The sequence below is a fragment of the Epinephelus fuscoguttatus genome, linkage group LG7 (assembly GCF_011397635.1).
Source record: "Epinephelus fuscoguttatus linkage group LG7, E.fuscoguttatus.final_Chr_v1".
Taxonomy (NCBI): Eukaryota; Metazoa; Chordata; class Actinopteri; order Perciformes; family Serranidae; genus Epinephelus; species Epinephelus fuscoguttatus.
In genome coordinates, this window is record NC_064758.1 from 43,220,135 (window position 1) to 43,240,915 (window position 20,781).

Consider the following 20,781-nt stretch of genomic DNA (forward strand, 5'->3'; position numbering starts at 1 on the left):
GCCAATTGATGTAATATTATATATTATTAATATTGTAATATGTAATATATCATTGGCATCCTCCCATGACCCTCTACCACTGTGCCAAATTTCACATGGATTGACCAAGTCAGTGAGGAGAAAAACGTGGAACAGACACACACACAGACAGAGTTTTCATCATTATATAGTAAGATGCTTTGATAGGAATTCATTAGAAAAGGCAGGTTAAAGAGGTACACTTAAATTAACCAGTGGCTTTGCATGTTTTAAGCCATTAATGTTAGCAGCAGTGGAAAGTGACGTTAACCAATCATCAAATAAATAAATCATAAAAAATCATTTACATTATCGTTATGTAAAAAACATCTAAAAAGGACTAATTTGCAAAGAGTCGTAACACTTGCTTGAGTCATTTGTAATGCAATTCAGCTTGTAAATACGTTTTTTTTTTCTTCTTTTTTGGGGGGTAAATTGTTCATCTCCAACAATTCTGTATTACTTATTGGTCTGCAATCTTTGATTCTATCTTTTTCTTTATATGTATGATTATTGTTATAGAGGAGGTATCTTCATGAGCCATTTTTGCATTTGAACTTCTCCTGCACAATGTTTTAACTTTCACAACTATTCTAATTTCTTTTTCCTGTCTTTTCTATACATGTATGTGTAAAAACAATAAACTAAACTAAGTTAAACTAACATGAAGTCTGTTTAACGGTGCTCAGCGTTAACGTTACTTGGCGTTACTCTCCACCACTGCTAACGTTAAAGGGCTAAAACATACAAAGCCACTGGTTAACGCTGCTTCTTTAACTTAACTTTTTTTGTTTTGCTCCCAGTGACGTGTTTTCTGCTTGTTCAATTAATGTATTTATTAATTTAGGTTTTCGACAAGATGCCTGGTACTCAGTTTGTGATGTGCCGATGCTAACGCTAGCTAGTGTCACTAGCATTAGCACAACTACAAAAGTAGCAAACTCTGCTGAGAGTTAAATTTCAGTGATGTTAACATTTAATATTTTGCCAAATCAATCTGCAGCCGCTGTCCTGAACATTAACAACTCCTCAGAGGCAACATTACAACTTCACCTGACTTCCCTTCATAGGCCTTACAAGGTTCACTCTGCATTGCACCTCTACATTGCAATACCCTCTTTCACCACACACGCTGACATTAACATGCGCTGTATTTAATGGGGGGCGCTGTTTCACACATTCAAGAAAACTTTGGGAGAGAAATGAAGCCAGTATTCGAATACATTTTTAACGTTTAAATAAAAATTAAAAATTAAAAGTATATCTTAATACCAGAGGTCTGACCTCCATTTCACTAAAATTACATCCTAATAAATATAGCAATTATTTTTAGGGATTAGCTTTCTATCAAGTCAATAATGTTGACTCAGCAGTGACGTGCTGTTGTGATTGAGCAGTGAAGTGACTCAAAGAAAGAGGACATCAGATGTGTTATGTTCTTCTTTTACAGTACAAAAGAAGTGAAACAATGAACAGCTCATTGCAAAGTGAAGGCCAGAGCTGGATTTCCTTTAGAAATGTGAAACAAGTGTTTATGGTTTTGAGATTTAGTTTCTTGTCACATGCTGCCCTCTGCTGGGAAAAGTCAGTGAGGATGGAGTCATGTTTGTTCACCACCTGTGGGGATTTTAGATCAGGGGTGTCGAACTCATTTTAGTTCACAGGCCTTATTCAGCTGCACTTGATCTTAAGCGGGCCGGACAAACGTAGAAATAATAATAACCTTCACATTTGTCTTTTAGTGTAAAGAATGTAAAAAATGTACAAGTACATTTTAAAAACATTTCTCTATTTAGATAAATGATGATTAACAGTCTGAGATATCAAGAAAAAAATGCAATTTCAGCAATATGTCTAAGTCTTTCCACATTCAGTCTGCGACTCACTGTCGTCACGTTTTCCCACACATTTCCACTCCTTTGCAGTAATGCTGACATCACCACACCAAACTGAAGTGGAAGCTACTGAAGGAGCTGGTTAAGTTATCCCCTGCCTCACAGACCATTTACGTATCTAAAGGTTTGGCTGTACCCTAGCTGCAAATAGAGCAGTGTTCTATATCTCTAAATATGGCCACAGTGAGAATTTATTGTATTTTCAGAGACCTGTATTCTGGTCAGGGTGGAAACACCTCTGAGGCAGCATTTTACAAGAAGCAGGATACTCATTTAACGTGCTCCCGAAAGCTGCAGCTCTTAGCTCCAACAACTGCTTCAGTATTAGGTGTGCAAAGTCATCTAGTGGGCCTGACTGGACCCTTTGGCCGGCTGGTTCTGGCCCTCGGACAGTATGTTTGACACTAAAAGACATACAAACATCCTCTCCAGTGCCTCCAAAAACTGGAAAAGTACCTAGTACTACTCATTTTAGGCAAAGCTATAGCCATAATAATTTCATTTTTTGAGACCATCAGTCGCTCCATAAACTTGTACATAACAATTAAAAGTAGAGCACCTAAGGTGGGAACACCACTGCGTACAAACAGCTGACTGGCACTCGTCCACCTAGGGAGATTCAGCAAGATTCTAAGTGCATCATTATGTGCTACTTGTATTTTTTTGAACTTGGCCTTACTATACCTGCACCACACGTGGGCAGTATACAATGGATTACAATAGGCTTTAAACAGTGCAATTTTGACATACTGACTGTATAATTTGCAGTACTGTCTCTGAATATCATCATCATCGCACAGGTCATCCCTGATGATGTGACCCAGATATTTGACCGTGTCCACGACAGTCAATACATTATCTGCCAGGAGGAAAGAAGGGAATGTTCTCTTCTGGTCCTCCTTAGTCTTCACGATCATAACGACACTCCTTTTAGAATTAAACTTGATGTCAAACTGCTTTCCATAATCAGAGGAGACCATGAGCGGTTGCTGCAGGCCAGCAGAATAGAGAGACATGATGACTAAGTCATCAGCATACATTAGATGGTTCATAAGACTTTTTCCCACCATACAGCCAGTCCTACACTCTGTAAGCCTGTTTGAGAGCTCATCCATAGACACATTAAAAAACATAGGTGACAGAATCCCACCCTGTCTAACTCCATTAGTCCCTAAAAAGGGTTCAGATGTGGTGTTGCCTCATCTTACCTGCATAGTTTGATATGAGTACCAGTAATGTAAAACCCATACTAAAGGAGGGGCCCCTCTGTCTTGTAATTTCAAAAACAGTTTCGCATGATTAATGCGGTCAAAAGCTTTTGATGCGTTGAGGAAGCACATAAACATGGTGGAGTTGTGATTCCTGTACCTACTAACAGCCTCCTTTAAAGCATAGATGCACATGTCTGTGCCATGTTTGCTTTTCAGAGGTGGCTATGTATTCCTGTAGCCTATCTAGTAGGATTCTTTCTAAAACCTTCAACAACACACTAGCCAGGGCAATGGGCCTGTGATTATCAGTACTGGAGATCTTTCCCGTTTTATCCTTAACCACTGGAACAAGCAAGACTGCCAGCATAGAATCTGGCAAGATGCATTGCATGAGCATTCCTGAAAAGCACAGAGCAAGTAAAACTGAAATTCTGTGGCTAGATAATTTCAAGTGCTCTGATGTAATCTGATCAAGGCCACAAGATTTGTTTAGAGCCAATTTGCCAATAAAATAAGTGACTTCATCAGGCCTAATGAGCACGGGAACATCTCCAACACAAAAAACATCACTAGTGACACAGTTAAAAAGGTCCGTGTAATGTCTTCTCCATAATTCTGCAATATTAACACTCCCACTAACCCCTTCAATATTTGAGGGCAGAGGTATTTTACTATTATTCATAATTTTGACTTATTTTGCTGCAGCTTTCTGGCCATAGAGTTTGCTCTCAAGGTCTGTTCATTTCTCTCTATAAATCGCACTGCATATTTGAACCGAGTTACAGCCTGCTTCTTTGTATCACACTCAGGCCCATGCCTTGGTTTGTCTGAGATCACCCTGTTTTTAAAAGGTTAAGACTGACCTAAGCTATTTTAAACCCTTCAGATAACTTATACAGCCTGAGCGGTCAGAATGTGAGAAAGCCGAGTTTCATGCTACCATCTTCTTATGATTTTGGATTCCTCACAGTCTCATTATAATAACAGAGGTTCTATTTCAGTGCGAGCTGATTACCACAGCTTCTAACGTCAGGTTTTCCAATTTCTTGTTTTGTAGCAGCCGACAAAAACTTTGGCCTTTCTAGTGACTGAACTTGTAAGACAATATCAAGTACCTCATTACAGTGAAAGCAGGGGTGTAGAACTGACAGCTGGGGCCCATGGGGCGCGGACGGCCCCTGTGAATGACTCAAATTGCCACCTCTGATCTACGTCTGTGTTCAAGGACGAACTCACATTTGATTTGAAATGGTGCCATTCGCTATGGGCTTTATTGCCTAAAAACACAAACCCATCTCCGTTGTGATTTACTTTTATTTTTGGGGAAAATAGTCAGTAGCAATCTGTAGCAAAATTATATGCTTATTCTAGACGAACTAGAAAAAGCATGACATAACTAAATATATTTTTTAAAACAATTCATTTCAATGAATAATATACTTTCTTTAATATTTTTGCCATCAACAGATATGCAATGATGAGTGTTGGGTCACATGAATGTTGATGTTGCCAGCGTCTCTATCTCTAAGGCTGTTTAATCATGTGACAAGACAATATGATATGGTGGGTAGATTCGGTGCATAATCTGTCAAGACTGTCACAATAGCATGCACTAGGGCCCGTGATAACTACCTTTGCTACCAGCCAGTGTACAGCTCGTTCTGTAGGTGTGTGTGTCCAGGTAAACGGCCGTACAGGTGCAGTTTGTACAAATGCTGTTCAGTTTTAAAATCTTATGGTCACGAGTCACCTGTGGCTTCATATCTGCACTGATGTTTTAGATTTACTGGAAACTTTAATTCCATCATCTGGACCAAGAAATTGTTTCATGTATTAAAGATTTAATTTAAGACTTATTTACAACACATTTTCACCATGTTGCTTTGTTATCACAGTTTTGTGACATTTTATTCATAACTTCTCTGAAAGCTTTTGTTTGCACTCATGCAGTGTTTGGATTTGACCATGCTCAGGCAATAACGACCCCAAACTGGGCTCTTTGTCTTAATTTTTCACGTCTGTTGCCAAATGGAATTGTTACCTATAGAACTGTCATCTGGATATCTTAATGTTTTCAACCAAATGTTGACCTTTAACTGACGATGGCTGCTGAAAACTAACGTTTCAGTGACCTGAGACGTTACGTCAAAGCTTGATAACAGACAGTTGCCTCACACAGTTCAGGCACAACTTCATTATTAAGAAATGACAACACTTGCAAAGGAAAGTAGTTTTTTTTTCCATTTTATTTTAACAAAGTTTCCAGCGTCACACTCAGAAATTCCTGTGAAACAAAACAGAGAAGAGAAGAAAATGTGTCAAATCCAAGTTGTCAACAGATAGAGATTTTAACTCTGATAAACTGTCTGGATCTGCCCTAGAAACAAAGATGAATGCCATTTCTGAAAACATCCATTTTAACTAGAAACACTTTAGTGTTCTAAAGTTTTAAATTATGTAATACAGAGCTGTTGTGCGTCTTCCTCTCAGCAGCAACACTGATAATCTACTCTTCTCAAATCAACACAACTGAGATTAGATTCTTACTTTGCGACAACGGAGTCGTTCTTCGCCAGCCTCAGGATGGAGTCGTCAGACTCACCCTGTAAAAAGAAATAAAATCTGTTCAGACAAGAGCTGTCAGCGTTTAGACAATGATCTCATGGCAGAGGCAGATCTCCAGTAGAGATCCTCGATGTGCTCATGTCAAGGTTTGCACTGCAGAAAAGACAACATCTTCTCTTTATTAGAGCGCCTTTCATTCGAAAGTCAACTGTTCGTTTGAATGTTGGTCACTGTCCAGCTGTTATGACTTGAAATCTAAATTTACGGTCTCCGTGTGTGTGTATCAAACATCCGTGTGTGAGTACTCTTTCCAAGTAAACACACTGATGTCATTTTAAAATGAACAGTAAAGAAAAAGTAAACAAAATCTCATCGCTGTCGTAAATGCTATTTATTACTGTCATTCTTTGGTCTGTCCAATGATTGTAAACAGTCATTGCGTCTGTCAGGCTGGAGAACTTTTCACAGTAATGCATCTTTCTGGCTCAATTTCTCTCTGTGAATCGTGTTGTCATATGGATCACTGCAAATTTATTATGTTGATCTGTTCTGTATGACATCTATAGCACATCTGTCCCTGCTGGAAGAGGGATCCCTCCTCAGCTGCTCTTCCTGAGGTTTCTACCATTTTTCCTTATCTGCTGTGAGGGTCCAAAGGACTGTCGTGCCCAATATCACAAATATCGTATAATAAAACTGAATTAAGTTGAAATAGTTCAGACCCATTGAATCTGAATTTAGGACAATCTACGACTTTTTAAGGCCTTATATTAAGAATACTTAATTTACGACATTTTCAGACTGTTAAAGGACCTGTGGACACCCTGAGTCTATGAGCCAGCACACTGTTTACAGTAGTTTGCCTGATGATCCAGCAGAGGGCGCTCACTATCAGCTCAAACTGTTGCATGCCCTCAACCATAGTTCAGGAAAAGTGACAGCCCACCTCCAGATTCTGCCAAGTAGAAACTTCAGTCTGCTAAAAACACATTGAATACCATCCTCTGCTGTCCAGCTCTTACAATAATATTTAACAATAATAATTCTGTGCTAGAAACAAATTACAGCCAAACTAAAAACGCCACTTCATGACGAACCCATAATCCAAATTAATCAGTCCTAGAAAAAAGAATCTGTTTGAGAAGTACATACTGACAAAAAGAGGAAATTCAGGTTGATGCAAATGTGTCACCTCTGACCAACGTACATGTCACACATTTTAATTAGTTATGACCTTACTATGATCACTACACACGCGCACAGGGAGTCTCTAGATAATATTCCTGTGCTAGGAGACTCTCGCTGATGACTGACAAGCAAACTGATGGATTACGTGTTAATGACAGCAGTGAAAGTATGATGTAACAGACATTTAGCTGAGACGTACCATTCTGCGGATGGCGCCACAGATAGCGTAGGTCTTGAACTGACCATTGAAGCGACCGGTCACCTTGTCAACCTGCAGAGAGAACGGAGCACGCTGGTTAGGAACATTTAAAGTGCAAAACAACTGTTGCACATCACAAACATTCAGGTTTCAGGTCAACTCATGCTGTTTTTATAAATACTCAAATCGTTAAATTCAAAAGACATTCAAAACCTCTCTATCCTCTGACAGAGCTGGTTTCACAACAATTGTGCATCTTGACAAAACCTGCCCAAATCTGAAAATGTACTGTGCTGCTGTTTTGGCATGTGACAGCTCCTTCACTACAGTCAGGACATTTTAACATTTTTTGACATTTTCAGATGCATGCAGAGCCGTCTGAGTTATGAGAACATATTTTTCCTTCTGATACAGGCATCCACGCATTTCTATTCATACCTGAGCGTAGGGCTGGAAAATTATGATACCAGTACCCTTAAAATGATAGCCATACCAACAGAGTACTTCATTTAATACCCATCATGTCAACAGACGCATTGAGTTGGCTAAAATGCTGCCAGACACCACAGACCTGTCGTAAAGCCATACTTTCACATGTTTTGGTGGCATCTGTGGCTCTGTCACATACAACACAAACCACACCACAGACTGTAGGGGTTATAAGTGCAATAGTAGGACAATCATTTGTCACATTAAACCGTAGAATGCTTGAGTTGATTGGCCGCGAGCAAAACCATACAAAGTCTTTTTTCTGGATCAGGGTACAAAAAGGATCAAATGCAGGTGTTGTCTGAGCGGAGAAGTGTCGATACTTCTCAGTCACTGTGAACACACGCTCTTTGTCAGCGTTATATCATTGCTGCATGATATCTGTGTGCTTTTCAAACCCATGTGCAGTTAAACTGTGTGACCACACAACAATGATGTGTACCAAAACTAGTGTAGGTTACCATGAATTTGGCAGAAAACCAGTCACTGCCTGTGAAGGTAAAATAAGTATCTAAAAACACGCAGCATGTTGAGTACACGTCATTTCTCATAAATTGCTGAACAACTAACAACACTGACTGGCAGGGCCCTCGGACCGTACGTGCATTTTGCCTCTTGTTTACATTTTTACAGCTGGAATGATACAAATATCCATTAATATCTGATCTATTAATATCTCACAAAACTATTTTAGTCTTATTCCGTTTCCACGCTGCAAAGCCTTATTGATGACTAATAATATCCGAGCTTCACATTATGTTAGTGTCAGTTTTTCCCTGAACTATTCAACCTCATTCCCACCATGCTGCTGTGGTTTGCTATTATGGGCAACTTCATGCAAATATTTAAAACCAACACTGAGCCGACTGTTTGTTTGACTACTGTACACAAAACAAAGTCAGACAGAGGAGCATGTGTCACCAAGCTAGTGGACTACTTTATTGCCCACTGCCACATAAAAGCTGACAATAACAACAATAAAGTGTGACATATCTTCAATAGACAGACTCAGACTGACACCCTAACGCTGCATGTGCACTGCATAGTACAGCACAGTTCCACTCAACTCCTCTTTCTTGGTTTTCCATAACCAAAGTTGTGATAGTACGTGGTACTTTTTAAATGGTACCACCTCGGTCAAGGTTCCAAATGAGCTGAGCAGATGCTAAAAGGTGGAGTTAAAATGCTGCACACCACTGATTGGTCAGAGAAATTCTTCCCTTGTGCAAAACAGGACATCCTGCAAGAACTCACCATTCTAAAATTGCCATGCTACCGTCAACAGCAACTGCAATTCTTTCATTCACTTGGCTCAAATTTTAGATTCAATTCCCAAAAGCTGCGACCACATGATCATGCCGTCACTCACTATTGATTAATTGTTTTGTCAATAAAATGTCAGAACAGTGAAACATGCCATGTGTCCAGAACTCAAGGTGACGTCTTTTAAATGGTAGTTTTATCCTAACCAACAGTCCAAACATCCAGAGCTACTCAGTTCATTATCATGTATGACAAAGAAAAGCATCAAATTCTCACATTTAAGGAGCATGAAACCAACTAATGATCTGCTTTCTCTGCTTCAGAGAATAGCTAAAAAATTATTTGATAATCAAAATAGCTGCAAATTAATTTTCTGCCAGTCGACTAATTGTGGCAACACCAGAGTCAAACTGTGCAATGGAAATGAGGTATAACCTGATTGGGATTAAAGCAAACAAATAATCAACAAAATAATTTTAAAGGTCTAGTTGACATTTTCCTTTTTGGGAGAATAAAAACATGCAATTTATTCTTGTTTTCCCACAGCAGAGAATGCAGGTTTGACCTCAAACCTAAAAACATTTTCGTCAAAAGTTGGGAGACATTTTTTGATTTGGGTCACACGATTTCAACTTTGAGAATTAGAGGTCTATAAGATATTAATGTGCGGATACATGCTGCATGTTTGGGCCTCTTTTGTGATTCTTTTTAAGCTAACACAGCTTGTATGAACATGAAAAATCTTGGAAGTGGTGTTTAGCTTTTTTTTAAGCTGGATAGAAAAAACAAGGTTTAATTTAAGTTTATAGTCCGCACCAACTCTGTTGTTTTTTGTTTTTTTAAACTATTATTACCAATATTTCATGTTAACCATCAACACAGCATGTCTAATAGAGCCTCAATCTTGACACGCTGGTGTAGTTTCATGTGTTTCTGTTACATATTACACCCGCTTTAAAAATCGCTGCATTGGCTCCCCGCGTGTTTCAGGATCAATTTCAAGGTTCTTTTATTAGTTTTTAAATATCTTAACGGTCTTGGGCCATCTTATTTATGCCAGAGTGCATCATGACTGCAGAGACTGTTGATTTTTTTAAAAGGAGGCTGAAGACTCAACTTTTTAGTTTGGCTTTTAACTGATTTCTTTTACTCTTTTAATTCTTCTACTATGTTAATCTAATTTCTAATAATTTGAAATTATTTTTTTTAAATCTTTATGCATTTTATTATTATTATAAAATTTCTAAATCTTTTTTTTTAAATTTATTTATTCATTTATTATTATTTTAATCTTTAAATCTTTATTTTTTCTAAAATCCTTAAATTTTTATGCATTTTATCATTATTTTATCTCATACTTGTTGTATCTTTATCATACTGCCTTTTAGGTTTTAGCTCCAGTGTCTCCTCATGGGGGGCCTCCACACTGAGAGGTGTACCTGGTCTGCCCGCAGGGACGTCGTCCTGGAGGTCCCTCAGGCCCCGGGGACTGGGAGGCTCTGCACCATATGTGGAGTCTACCCCGGTCTGTCTGGGTCCAGGTGGTCTCTGTGGTGTCACTCCCTGTGGCCATAGGCTGTGACACCTCTCAGTGTGGATGAGCTCCCCATAGGTGGTTCTATCCTCTCCTGGTGCCTCAGTGCCCTGTCGTGTTACTATATTGACTGTGTGCGGGTTTTCAATGTTTGTAGTATTTTTGTTGTATGTTTTTATTTTGCTTTTACTTTGTGTTGCACTTTTAACGTATGAAGAGTGCTATATAAATTAAGTTTGATTTGATATGACAGGATAAACTTTAAGACTGAAATCTTTCGTTTTACCTCAGCAATGTTGATCTGGATGGAGGCGTGGTCCTTGGCTCCAATGATTCTGTTGCTGGCAGAGCTGCAAAACACAGAAACAATACTCTAGTTTAATGTTCTCCACCATTCCTACTACTCTCCGTGTTTAAGAAGTCTGCATAACAAAGATGTCGGTGAGGATTCTCAGTCACCCAGGTCATAGTAGTAAGTGCTACACCATAGGCAACTGGACTTGCTTGAGTTTCTTGAAGGTGTTTCACCTCTTGTTCGAGGCTTCTGAAGTGTACAGAACTGGATAAGTGGTGAAACATCAAGAAACTCAAGCATTTCCAGTTGCATACGATGCGGCACTTAAGATCTGCATAGCTAAGGTTTTACTATGGCTGAGCCTCAGTGCAACGATTTCTGGTGTAACTAAAAAAAAAATAAAAAATAAAATAAAAAAAAGCACTGTCACAAAAGGTAACCACAGGCTTCTCCTCAGAATCATTCAGTTCAGTCCAGTCCTCTGGATACTAAAGTACAGTGGTGGAATGTAACTAAGTCTGTTTACTCAAACACAAGTACACACTTTATTCGAGTATTTCCATTTTAAACAACCGTACACTTCCACTCTGCTACATCTCAGAGGTAGATATGAAGCATGAAAGCCATGCATGTCCAGATGTGTTGATGTTTAATGTTTGTAATAAACTGAAGGATGAAAGTGCTGAGAAAACTCTACTTCTTCACCTAATAAAGTATTTAAAAAACCTCTTGGATCAGCTGCTAACTGGGCTGTTTTTCTGACACCATGAAAAGTTGACTTTTCAGAGCTATGTGGGTCTCAAGACAGACACATTACAAACCTATACTGATATTACAGACTGTGATGCACTGCTGTAGATTAAACTACGCAGCAGTATATAGAAGTTAAAATGAGCACAGCATACAGCAGGAAAATGCAACGCACATTAATGCAGCAGTAATACTAATCCTAAAACATCATTACGAATAAGAAAACACTGTCAGCATGGAGCATTTTACTGTACAAAGAAAACTTTAAATACTGATAATACTAAGGTAACGCTTGGTATTTTAGTTTGATATTAGTACTTTTAATTAATAAAAGGATCTACACACTTCTTCCACCACTCAGACAAGTCACTCACCATTTACGTGGGACGTAAAGGTCCACAAATTCACCAGCGTCGTTCTGCATGTTGAAAGGTTGTGCAGGTGGTCGCTTACAAACCTGAAACAAACACGAGACCAAAAACAGAAGTCAGAAAAGCCGGTGCGTTCATACTTTTCCTGTGCTAACGTTAGCAGACGTCACCGTAACTCTGCTAGCACCACGATACACACCTAATGTTTCAACTGTGGCTTGTTTCTAAAAAACTACGTCCAATTATCTTTGTTGACAAAGCTTAAAAAGCGTATTTTTTACTCATACAAGTGAACACAGACACCAGCAACTACATGGGGAGTTAGCCTGCTAGCATACAGCTAGCATGTTACAGAGCGCTCATCACGGCCGCATGTGGCTGCTCACACACTCGACCAACGTCTGATATTTACACACAGTTTCTACCATAAACACCATCCAAAATTCATCCATAGCTACATACTCACGTTAAGTGTAACAAATCTCACAGAAAATTGTGCGTTTGAAGGGGAAAATACCAATTTAGACGTTTTTACGATGAGAGCTCGACAGATACCCACCGTATACGACAAATGGCCGACAGGAAAGGAAGAGGAGGTGACCCGGAAGGAGATGTATCCTCCCTGGAAGTTTTTATCGCCACCTGCTGGATGTCGGCATTACGACAAGAATTAACTGCACTGACTGGCCAAAAGTATGTAAACACACTGTGTTTTATTTCAGTCAGGCACTGTTGCATGGCATGTGTGTATGTGGGGTGAATTCACCTAATGTGGGACATTTTTTGCAATTCAGACTTCTGGTCTATATTGCGAAATGAAGCAAACACTTTCAATATACACCCAGTACCATTCTGAAATCCCCAGGTTGTGATCTAATAAAATCAAAAGAAAAAATATTGATATTACATTCCTAAAAGAAACCCTATACATATCAAAATTCTGATTGCCAAGTTGTCTCGGGCAGTCAGCATTTCCTAATGTGGGACACTGAAAGGTCTGTTTAAAAGTCACCTTAATTCACATAATAAATGCTAATTTTCAAACGTGTCTGTTTACTAAAATAACCTTTAATGTTATTGCTGTTAATGGCAAATCAAACAACAGCATTCCGGGCCCTGCAACCTCAGTTGTGGGACTCCACCAACCCCAGCAATCTCTCTGAACTCTGCTATGGCTCCTGTCATTCTGTCTTCCCTCCAGTGGTTGAGCTTTCTTTCCTTCTTTCTTTCTTTCCCTCATTTCATCTCCCTGCCTTACTCTCCTTTGCCATTGTGATTTGATACAGTGATACAGCAACTCCCAGTTATTAAAAAACTTTTGCTCTTTATTTAAAATATGCCAAATAATGCATTATAACAATAAAATCATGTAAACAACCATTGCTATTGCTCAGTATATTCAACTACACACAGTTTTGCCTAACAGAAGCACATTTGGAGCTGTCCCACATTAGGCAAACCATGCTGTCCCACTTTAGGGAGACATGTTTCCTAAAGTGGGACAGTAGGAATTTTGATTGAAATTCTAAATATTAGGAATATTTACACCACATTAGGATATTTTGTGATGCATAAACATATTACAAACACATTCTGATAAACAATTAGCAACATTGTTGTTTTTTTAAGAAATGTATGCCCTTAATATCAACTTTGTCTGAACACTATGTCACTAACGTCTTGGTGGTCTTCACACACGTACACGTACTTCCTGTTTGAGGGCTGCCCCGCCCCAATAAATGATTGGACATTTCAGATGTCATGTAATTTTGATCATGTGATATCACAGCTTGTGTGAGCCCACAGTTACATTAACTTTATTTTGCTAGGGGAAGACCTATCCCTGTGCCCAGGAGTTGAACTGGCACCTCTCCAGCTACCAGTCCACGTTCCATGTTAGGTCCGGTGGGGACTTGAACCTGCAACCCTCCGGTTCCCAAGGAATGGATGGATGGATGGATGGATGGAAGGTGTCTCTCCGTCCACCTTGAAGCACTGCGCCGACCTGCTGTCTCCGGTGTTCACCTACATCTTCAACACCTCACTGGAGACATGCCAAGTGCCAGCCTGCTTCAAGACCTCCACCATCATTCCCGTCCCCAAAAAGCCAAGGACCACAAGACTTGATGACTACAGACCCATCGCCCTGACCTCTGTCGTAATGAAGTCCTTTGAGCATCTTGTGCTATCACACCTCAAAGCCATTGCCGACCCTCTCCTGGACCTCTTGCAGTTCACCTATAGAGCCAACAGGTCTGTAGACGATGCTGTCAACATGGCCCTCCACTTCACCCTCCAGCATCTGGACTCCCCAGAACCTATGCCAGGATCCTGTTTGTGGACTTCAGCTCTGCCTTCAATACAATCATCCCGGCTCTGCTACAGGACAAGCTCTCCCAGCTGAGTGTGCCTGACTCCACCTGCAGCTGGGTCACTGACTTCCTGTCTGACAGGAGGCAGCTCGTGAAGCTGGGGAGACATGTTTCTGACACCAAAACTATCAACACTGGATCCTCCCCAAGGCTGTGTTCTTTCTCCTCTGCTCTTCTCCCTGTACACCAACAGCTGCACCTCCAGTCATTAGTCCGTCAATCTCCTGAAGATCGTGGACAACACCACCCCCCAGTCGACACTGTAGAGTCTTTCCGCTTCCTGGGGACCACCATCACCCAGGACCTCAAGTGGGAGCTGAACATCAGCTCCCTTACAAAGAAAGCACAACAGAGGATGTGCTTCCTGCGGCAGCTGAAGAAGTTCAACCTGCCGAAGACAATGATGGCGCACCTCTACACTGCCCTCATTGAGTCCATCCTCACCTCCTCCATCACCATCTGGTACGCTGCTGCCACTGCCAAGGACATAAGCAGACTGCAGTGTATCATTCGCTCTGCTGAGAAGGTGATTGGCTGCAATCTGCCCTCCCTCCACGACCTGTACGCCTCCAGAACTCTGAGGCATGCAGGAAAGATTGTGGCTGATCCCTCCCACCCTGGACACAACCTCTTTGAGACTCTCCTCTCTGGCGGGAGGTTGGGCGATAATACGGTAATAAGGTATCCCACAGTAAAGAAAAGATAAATTAAAATAAATGAAATAAAAATCGTTCTGAACAATTTTAATGGTTTAAAAAGCATGTATATATATATATATATATATATAGCTTTTTTGTTTTGTTAAAATTCAGCTATCACTGAAATAGAAGAATTGCAGTAGGAACAGAGGAGAAAATTTGTGGTGTGTGCAGCAGACTGGGTGACTGTTCTCAATCCAATCAGAGAAATGTTTACATATTCTGGAAATCAGAAGATTAAATAGATTAACGACCATATAGCCTCATATATGTATTTTTTCACCCCAAATCCAATGCCACCACCTCTGAGTCTACAGTTTTGGAGATAAATTAGACCTACAAGAGGGAGACAGTGAGCAACAGTCAGCAACTGAATCCTATCGGCTCTGCTGCCGTGCCGGAGCGCAGGCACAACCAACATGCATCTGGAGGAAATTGGGGGTGATTTGTTTGCCCACGGGCGGCTGCCGTGGCAGGGCCGCGTTGCCGTGTCCTTGATCTTCAGTTTTCCAGCGGGCCGTTGGAGCATGTCTGGCTTCTCTGCTGCTAACGCTGCTGCCGGAATGCAGCAGAGGAGGAGCCGGCTGCTAATGCTATGTACCGGGACACTGCTAATGCTGCTTGCCGTGCTGCTAACATTTGTTTCTCAAAACCATCAGTCGGGTCGATGACCCACCTGCACATGGGCTACAATGTATGATCGAAAATGAATAACAGTGGAAAGTATTCAAAATGTCCATCCCCGTCTAGCTATGATGCTAGTTAGCCAACTTTGGCTAAAGCTTACCTGTCGAGGAGAAGAGTAGCCACTTCGACATCCGATTTCAAATTCTTCTCCGCTTTCAACCGTCTCCACCGTTGAAAAGCATCTCCTATATAGACCCTCACTTTGCCTCTAGTTTTGTCTTGGCGTTTTTTGGGAATCATAACGAGGTCGTTTGGGTTTAGTCGCACCGTCAGCCATTGAATCTCAGTCGTAACTGTTACTGATGCTGAGACTCTACTGACTGCGTGACTGGCAGATGGCGGTGGGTGGCGCAACAGGCCAAAACACAAATTCAAAACATAAACATGATTTGCAGACCGTAAATTTTTTTTAAAAATGCGAATATTCTGGCTGTACTATTGTTGTCGGTGAGATCAGTATGTTATATGAACATTACTCCTTAGTCTCTGTGACGTATTAGGAGGATTTATGACTATTTGCTTTAGATTTCTCACATATAGCTCCTTTAAGTAAAACAAAATGGTGGGAGGCCACCTGAAACGGTGACTATGATGCTATTACAATAGTTAGGCTACATTACAGGAAATACTATATAATTTATGTGTGTCACGTACACTCTACAGAGCCAGGTCCAGGATCCTCTTCAGGTTTGTCAGGGTGGAACGTGAAAGTGGAGGAAGAGATTGTTCTTTTTTCACAAATATGGGAATGATAGTCAAAAATACCATCAAAATGCAGTTTTATGTAAAATAGCATCAAAAGCTGGCCGGCTGTGTGAGGGGCCCAGTAAAAATTATTTTCATGGGGCCCCAAATCCCTGGCAGCGCCTCTGTCGGGAGATGACATTTGATAAAGTTTTTGGATGTGACGTCACGTGACAGCTCGGACGTGAGAAAGAGAAGAACAGATGGCAAGCTGCGCATCAAGCGAGTTGGTTACAACAAAACACAACTTCACAACTTCTGCAAGCAGCAGCAGCAGCAGCAGGTCCAGCGGCCATCCGAGTGGAGGGAGAAGCGCAACCCGAGCCACTGACAAACAGATGACTGTGGGCAGTCTCCTTCAGAGAAGAGCCGACGCGGCGTTGGCACCATACAGGAGCGAGCAGGAGCAGAGACAACTGCCTGTTGTCGCGAGCCTGTTATTCAGGGAGACGGAGACCTCCTTCTCAGGTGGGAATGTGATGGAGCCAGGCGTTTTCCTCTGATGATGTCGAGGGCTGCCCGAAAGTGTCTGTGCGTTTGTGCCACGAGCTCTCCATCAGTGCGCATATTCAGCACCGCGGCCGAAGTTGTCAGTCCACTACGGGCCCTGCTCCAGCTGGAACAAGTAAACATGCTGGTTTGTCTGGCGAACAACCTTGAATAGTTATGAAGCACAGGATGCTGCAGTTATTATTTTACTTTGTTTGTGTATCATTTTCAATGAGGAGTAGCCTGTTCTGACGGACAGAAAAGCTCTGGAGAGGGTGAACTTTTCAAACTAAAGGTAGGCTCTAAAAATAAACCAACGAACAGTATTTCCCGTTGTGCTCTCAGGATAGGTGAATATATGCCCGTTTTCGGTTATGCCTTGTTTTTTATTGTTCTGTTTTTCTTATTTGATCAGCCCCATTGGATGCTGTAGAGCTGTGCTTTTAATTTATTTGATTTATGATGATAGGTTCTAAAAATAAACCATGGGACAGTACCCGTCGCGGTCTGAGGATACGCTGTATAGCGCACAGTATCCTTACTGCCTTTGTTAGCCTATTTATTGTTATTGTGACGTTTTTTGGAAGTGGACTGTAGCTCACAGACAGTGTTGTTATTCCATTCTGTTTGGTTGACTGCTGCATTTGCACTTTTTTTTATATTATTAATAACAGTTGTTAATGTTGTACATGTTTCGTTGTTATTTTTCAGTATTCTTAGGCCTATGTAATGTGTGCTATTCTGTTTCTGAACGGTATAGGCGCAAGCCGACATTTTGGCGACTCCCTCTGAGCCCTTCAAAGCGATTTTTAATTAGTCACGGTAATACCGTATTCCCCGGAAAATGTGGGGAAGGTTTGACGATAGCAAAATGTATGTAAGGATGGATGGATGATGGATGGATAGACGGACAGAAGTATGGGTGGATGCATATATGTATGCACCCACTGTATATATGTATGCACCCACTGTATATATGTATGCACCCTTACATACATATATGTAGCCGATGTAAGGGTGAATGGATGGATGGAGGGAGGGATGGAAGGACCGATGGACAGACGGATAGATGGATGATGAATGGATGGATTTATGTATACATGCACGTATGTATATACGACCACATACTTTTAGTGTTTGGGTACAGTAGAAATGGTCTGCTGTTTTTTTGATACAAAAAGTCCAAACATTCCAACCACTCAAACATTTTCTTCATTTGAGAACAATTCATTCATATTGTACATAAAAACAAAAACATTAAAGGAAAACTTCACCCACAAAAAAAGTCCAAACATTCTGATTAGAACTGAATATAATAAAGTTTATTTGGGGTACAGTAAACTCAAGCACAGTAACATTTTATAATGCACATATTGCTCAACAATTAGTTTTCACATTTGTATTGAACACAAATATTCTGAAAGTATAAACTTGTTGCACATTACATGATACATGTAACATAGTATGTGTGATATACCGCATACCACATCTTACAAACAGAGCATGAAGGGTTTTTAATCTCTCCACAAAAGCGGATGCCCCCTGCAAACAACTGTGACTCGCCAAAAACACGGCAACTTGTAAAATGTCATCACATGTAAAACAAAACATGTTACAGTGTTAATTCATGTCACTGACATAGTACGAACAACTTAAGCTATGACTGTTTCTACAATGAAATTAGATTTAGCCAGTCATAAAGGATGGATATTATATTATTTTATATTTTAACCAATGAATATATAAATTAATTACATTTGTTTAACACTTAAAATAAAGTATCACATACAACATAAATAAATGTAGAGGTGCTCTCAAGAGCTTGACCAAAGTGGTGTGAGACTGATGCAGTAAAACACACAGAAATTAAAAATCTAGGTTGTCAAAAAAGAGCTTACAAAGGCACAGTATGATGGAAATATTCCCGATAATATATTTTCCACATTTGCGACTACAAATACAACTACTGCAACTCCATCAAGAACTGCGACTGGGCCTGATGTCTGGTGGTCACTCTCATTGTTTGTTGACACACGCACATCCCACGGCCAGATCGAAGGGACACTTGCACCAGACTTGGCCATGGCCATTGTGTACCCTTTCGTACACCGAAACCTGGATGAAGATAGGCTTGGCGATCATGTTCTGCACAGCGCAACCCTTGCAGTGAGCATACTGTATCACGGCGGGCTCTCTGCCTGCTTTGGTATCAGGACTGGAACAAAGGGAAAGAAGTGTTCATGAATAAATGGAGGTGTACATGGAAGCAGAGAGGCAAACAAGGGGGCAAATTAGTGAACACTAGGGCTGGGATGGTCCTTGGACACATCATGTGCGAGGAATGTTTCTATCAGAGAAAAAAATCTGAACTTAAAGCAATGATATTTCATCAGATTCTCTTACTCTATGTCTCATTTAACATTTGGCCAAAAATAAAACATTGCACAAACTAACCAGCATGCACGACAGGAGAGGAAAGCCGAGACTTTTTCAACTCCAGGATGTTGCCTTCAACATCAGCGGTAAAATAACATAACAAAACACAGCCACTAGAATCTTTTATACCCCTCCCCTAAGCCAAAATAAAAAACATTAGTCCTCCCCTAGTGCTTAAACAGATATTTGACATGCCTCCCCCTTTTTGCACCACCCACCTAAATAACAAACAGTTCCTAAGTCAAGTACATTTGCCCCAATACCTTTTCTACATGCTTGGTTGTACCATTAGTTAAGAAAAGCTACGACCTGGCCAACAGAAAGAAAACTTACAGATACTCCCAGGGTGCCACTGAATTGCTTCCCAGCTCCGACACATGCTTAAAGTCTGGGTGGTGGTATACACTGGTCAGGTTGCATTTGGGGCCACAGGTTGGGCTGCTGAGTGCTGTTGCCATCAGTCCGAGTAAAAACTGAAAATATTTATTTACATTATATTAGAGTCACATTCTAACCATCTGCCATTCACCACAAGGGTTAAAAAACAAGCTGATAACTTTCTGAGATCATGCTCCTTGTGTGTGAGCTCTGCTGCATGTCTGCTCTCTGTCTTTCTGTTCATAAAGGGCCACATAAAAGCTTTAATGCCAAAAAAATAACCAATACATTGTTGGGAAAATATCTTCTCACACCACCTACTTCTATGAATGACACAGCTTTTAAAGCTTTGTGTGTTCATGAATTTTGCAGTCAGAATCATTCGTGGAAGGTTCATTCTAAAAGTTTCCTAATCTTTGCCAAGCCTATTAATTTTATGTGTCCTGTTGTGCCGAATTCCTGCGACTATCAGGACCTTTGACCTCTCTGAAGCGGTAGGCATTCAGTCTAATATAATTACACTGCATGCAGTTGCAAGCATTAAAGGTCCAGTGTGTAGGATTTAGGGGCATCTTGTGGTGAGGCTGTAAACTGAAACTTCTTCTGTGTGACAAGCATGTAGAAGAACTACAGTATAGCCCAATTTAGAGGCAGTAAAAGCAACATGTCAGATCTTAGTTTCAGGTAATTATACACTCATGAAAACAGATGCTCCTAAATCCTACACACTGGACCTTTAACATTAAAGCATAAAAATGAAAAACCCTGACAGTGCATTAAGTGCATTTTAATTAGACCCTTTCCCCACCCAGATCACTGACAGTACTCACCATCAGCGTGCTGAAAATATTCATGTTGACCCTGAAGAGCATGAGCAGATTCCTTGAAACTGGAGTGAAATACGAACTGTCCGTCCTCTATAATCTTCTGTGAACTCTGATCGACTCGGCTCGTCTGTCAGAGCTGTCAGTGCGTACTCCTGCTCAGGGAACCCCGGCTGTTTTAAATGCTGTCACTGTGGTGACATCACACATTTGCATCGAGAGGAAAGCACCGTAGGCTTTATGGACTGCAGCCAAATATTGTAATCTCTATTTTTACTTTTACCTGTGACTCCTTGGCGGTGTCATTTATCAGGTTTTGAAAAAAAAAAAAACACTCACTGAAGAAGAACGAGGAGCGGTGGATTCCCTTTTTGT

The 20,781-nt window shown here is 40.6% G+C and overlaps 1 protein-coding gene across 2 annotated transcripts; it reads right to left on the reverse strand.

Moving 5' to 3' along the window:
• Nucleotides 1–5,352: 5,352 nt before the first annotated feature.
• rps21 (ribosomal protein S21) lies at nt 5,353–12,406 on the reverse strand. 2 transcript variants are annotated; one of them, XM_049582224.1, is made up of 6 exons: nt 12,338–12,406; nt 11,782–11,864; nt 10,649–10,712; nt 7,077–7,148; nt 5,672–5,727; nt 5,353–5,408 (listed from the first exon to the last, which is right to left on the reverse strand). In XM_049582224.1, the coding sequence occupies exons 2-6, from the start codon at nt 11,829–11,831 to the stop codon at nt 5,399–5,401; spliced, it is 252 nt and encodes an 83-aa protein (XP_049438181.1). In that variant the 5' UTR covers nt 11,832–11,864; nt 12,338–12,406; the 3' UTR covers nt 5,353–5,398. The 2 variants fall into 2 exon arrangements, with proteins under 2 accessions (XP_049438181.1, XP_049438180.1); XM_049582223.1 differs by having other exon boundaries at nt 12,245–12,342.
• Between the last annotated feature and the right edge of the window lie 8,375 nt (nt 12,407–20,781).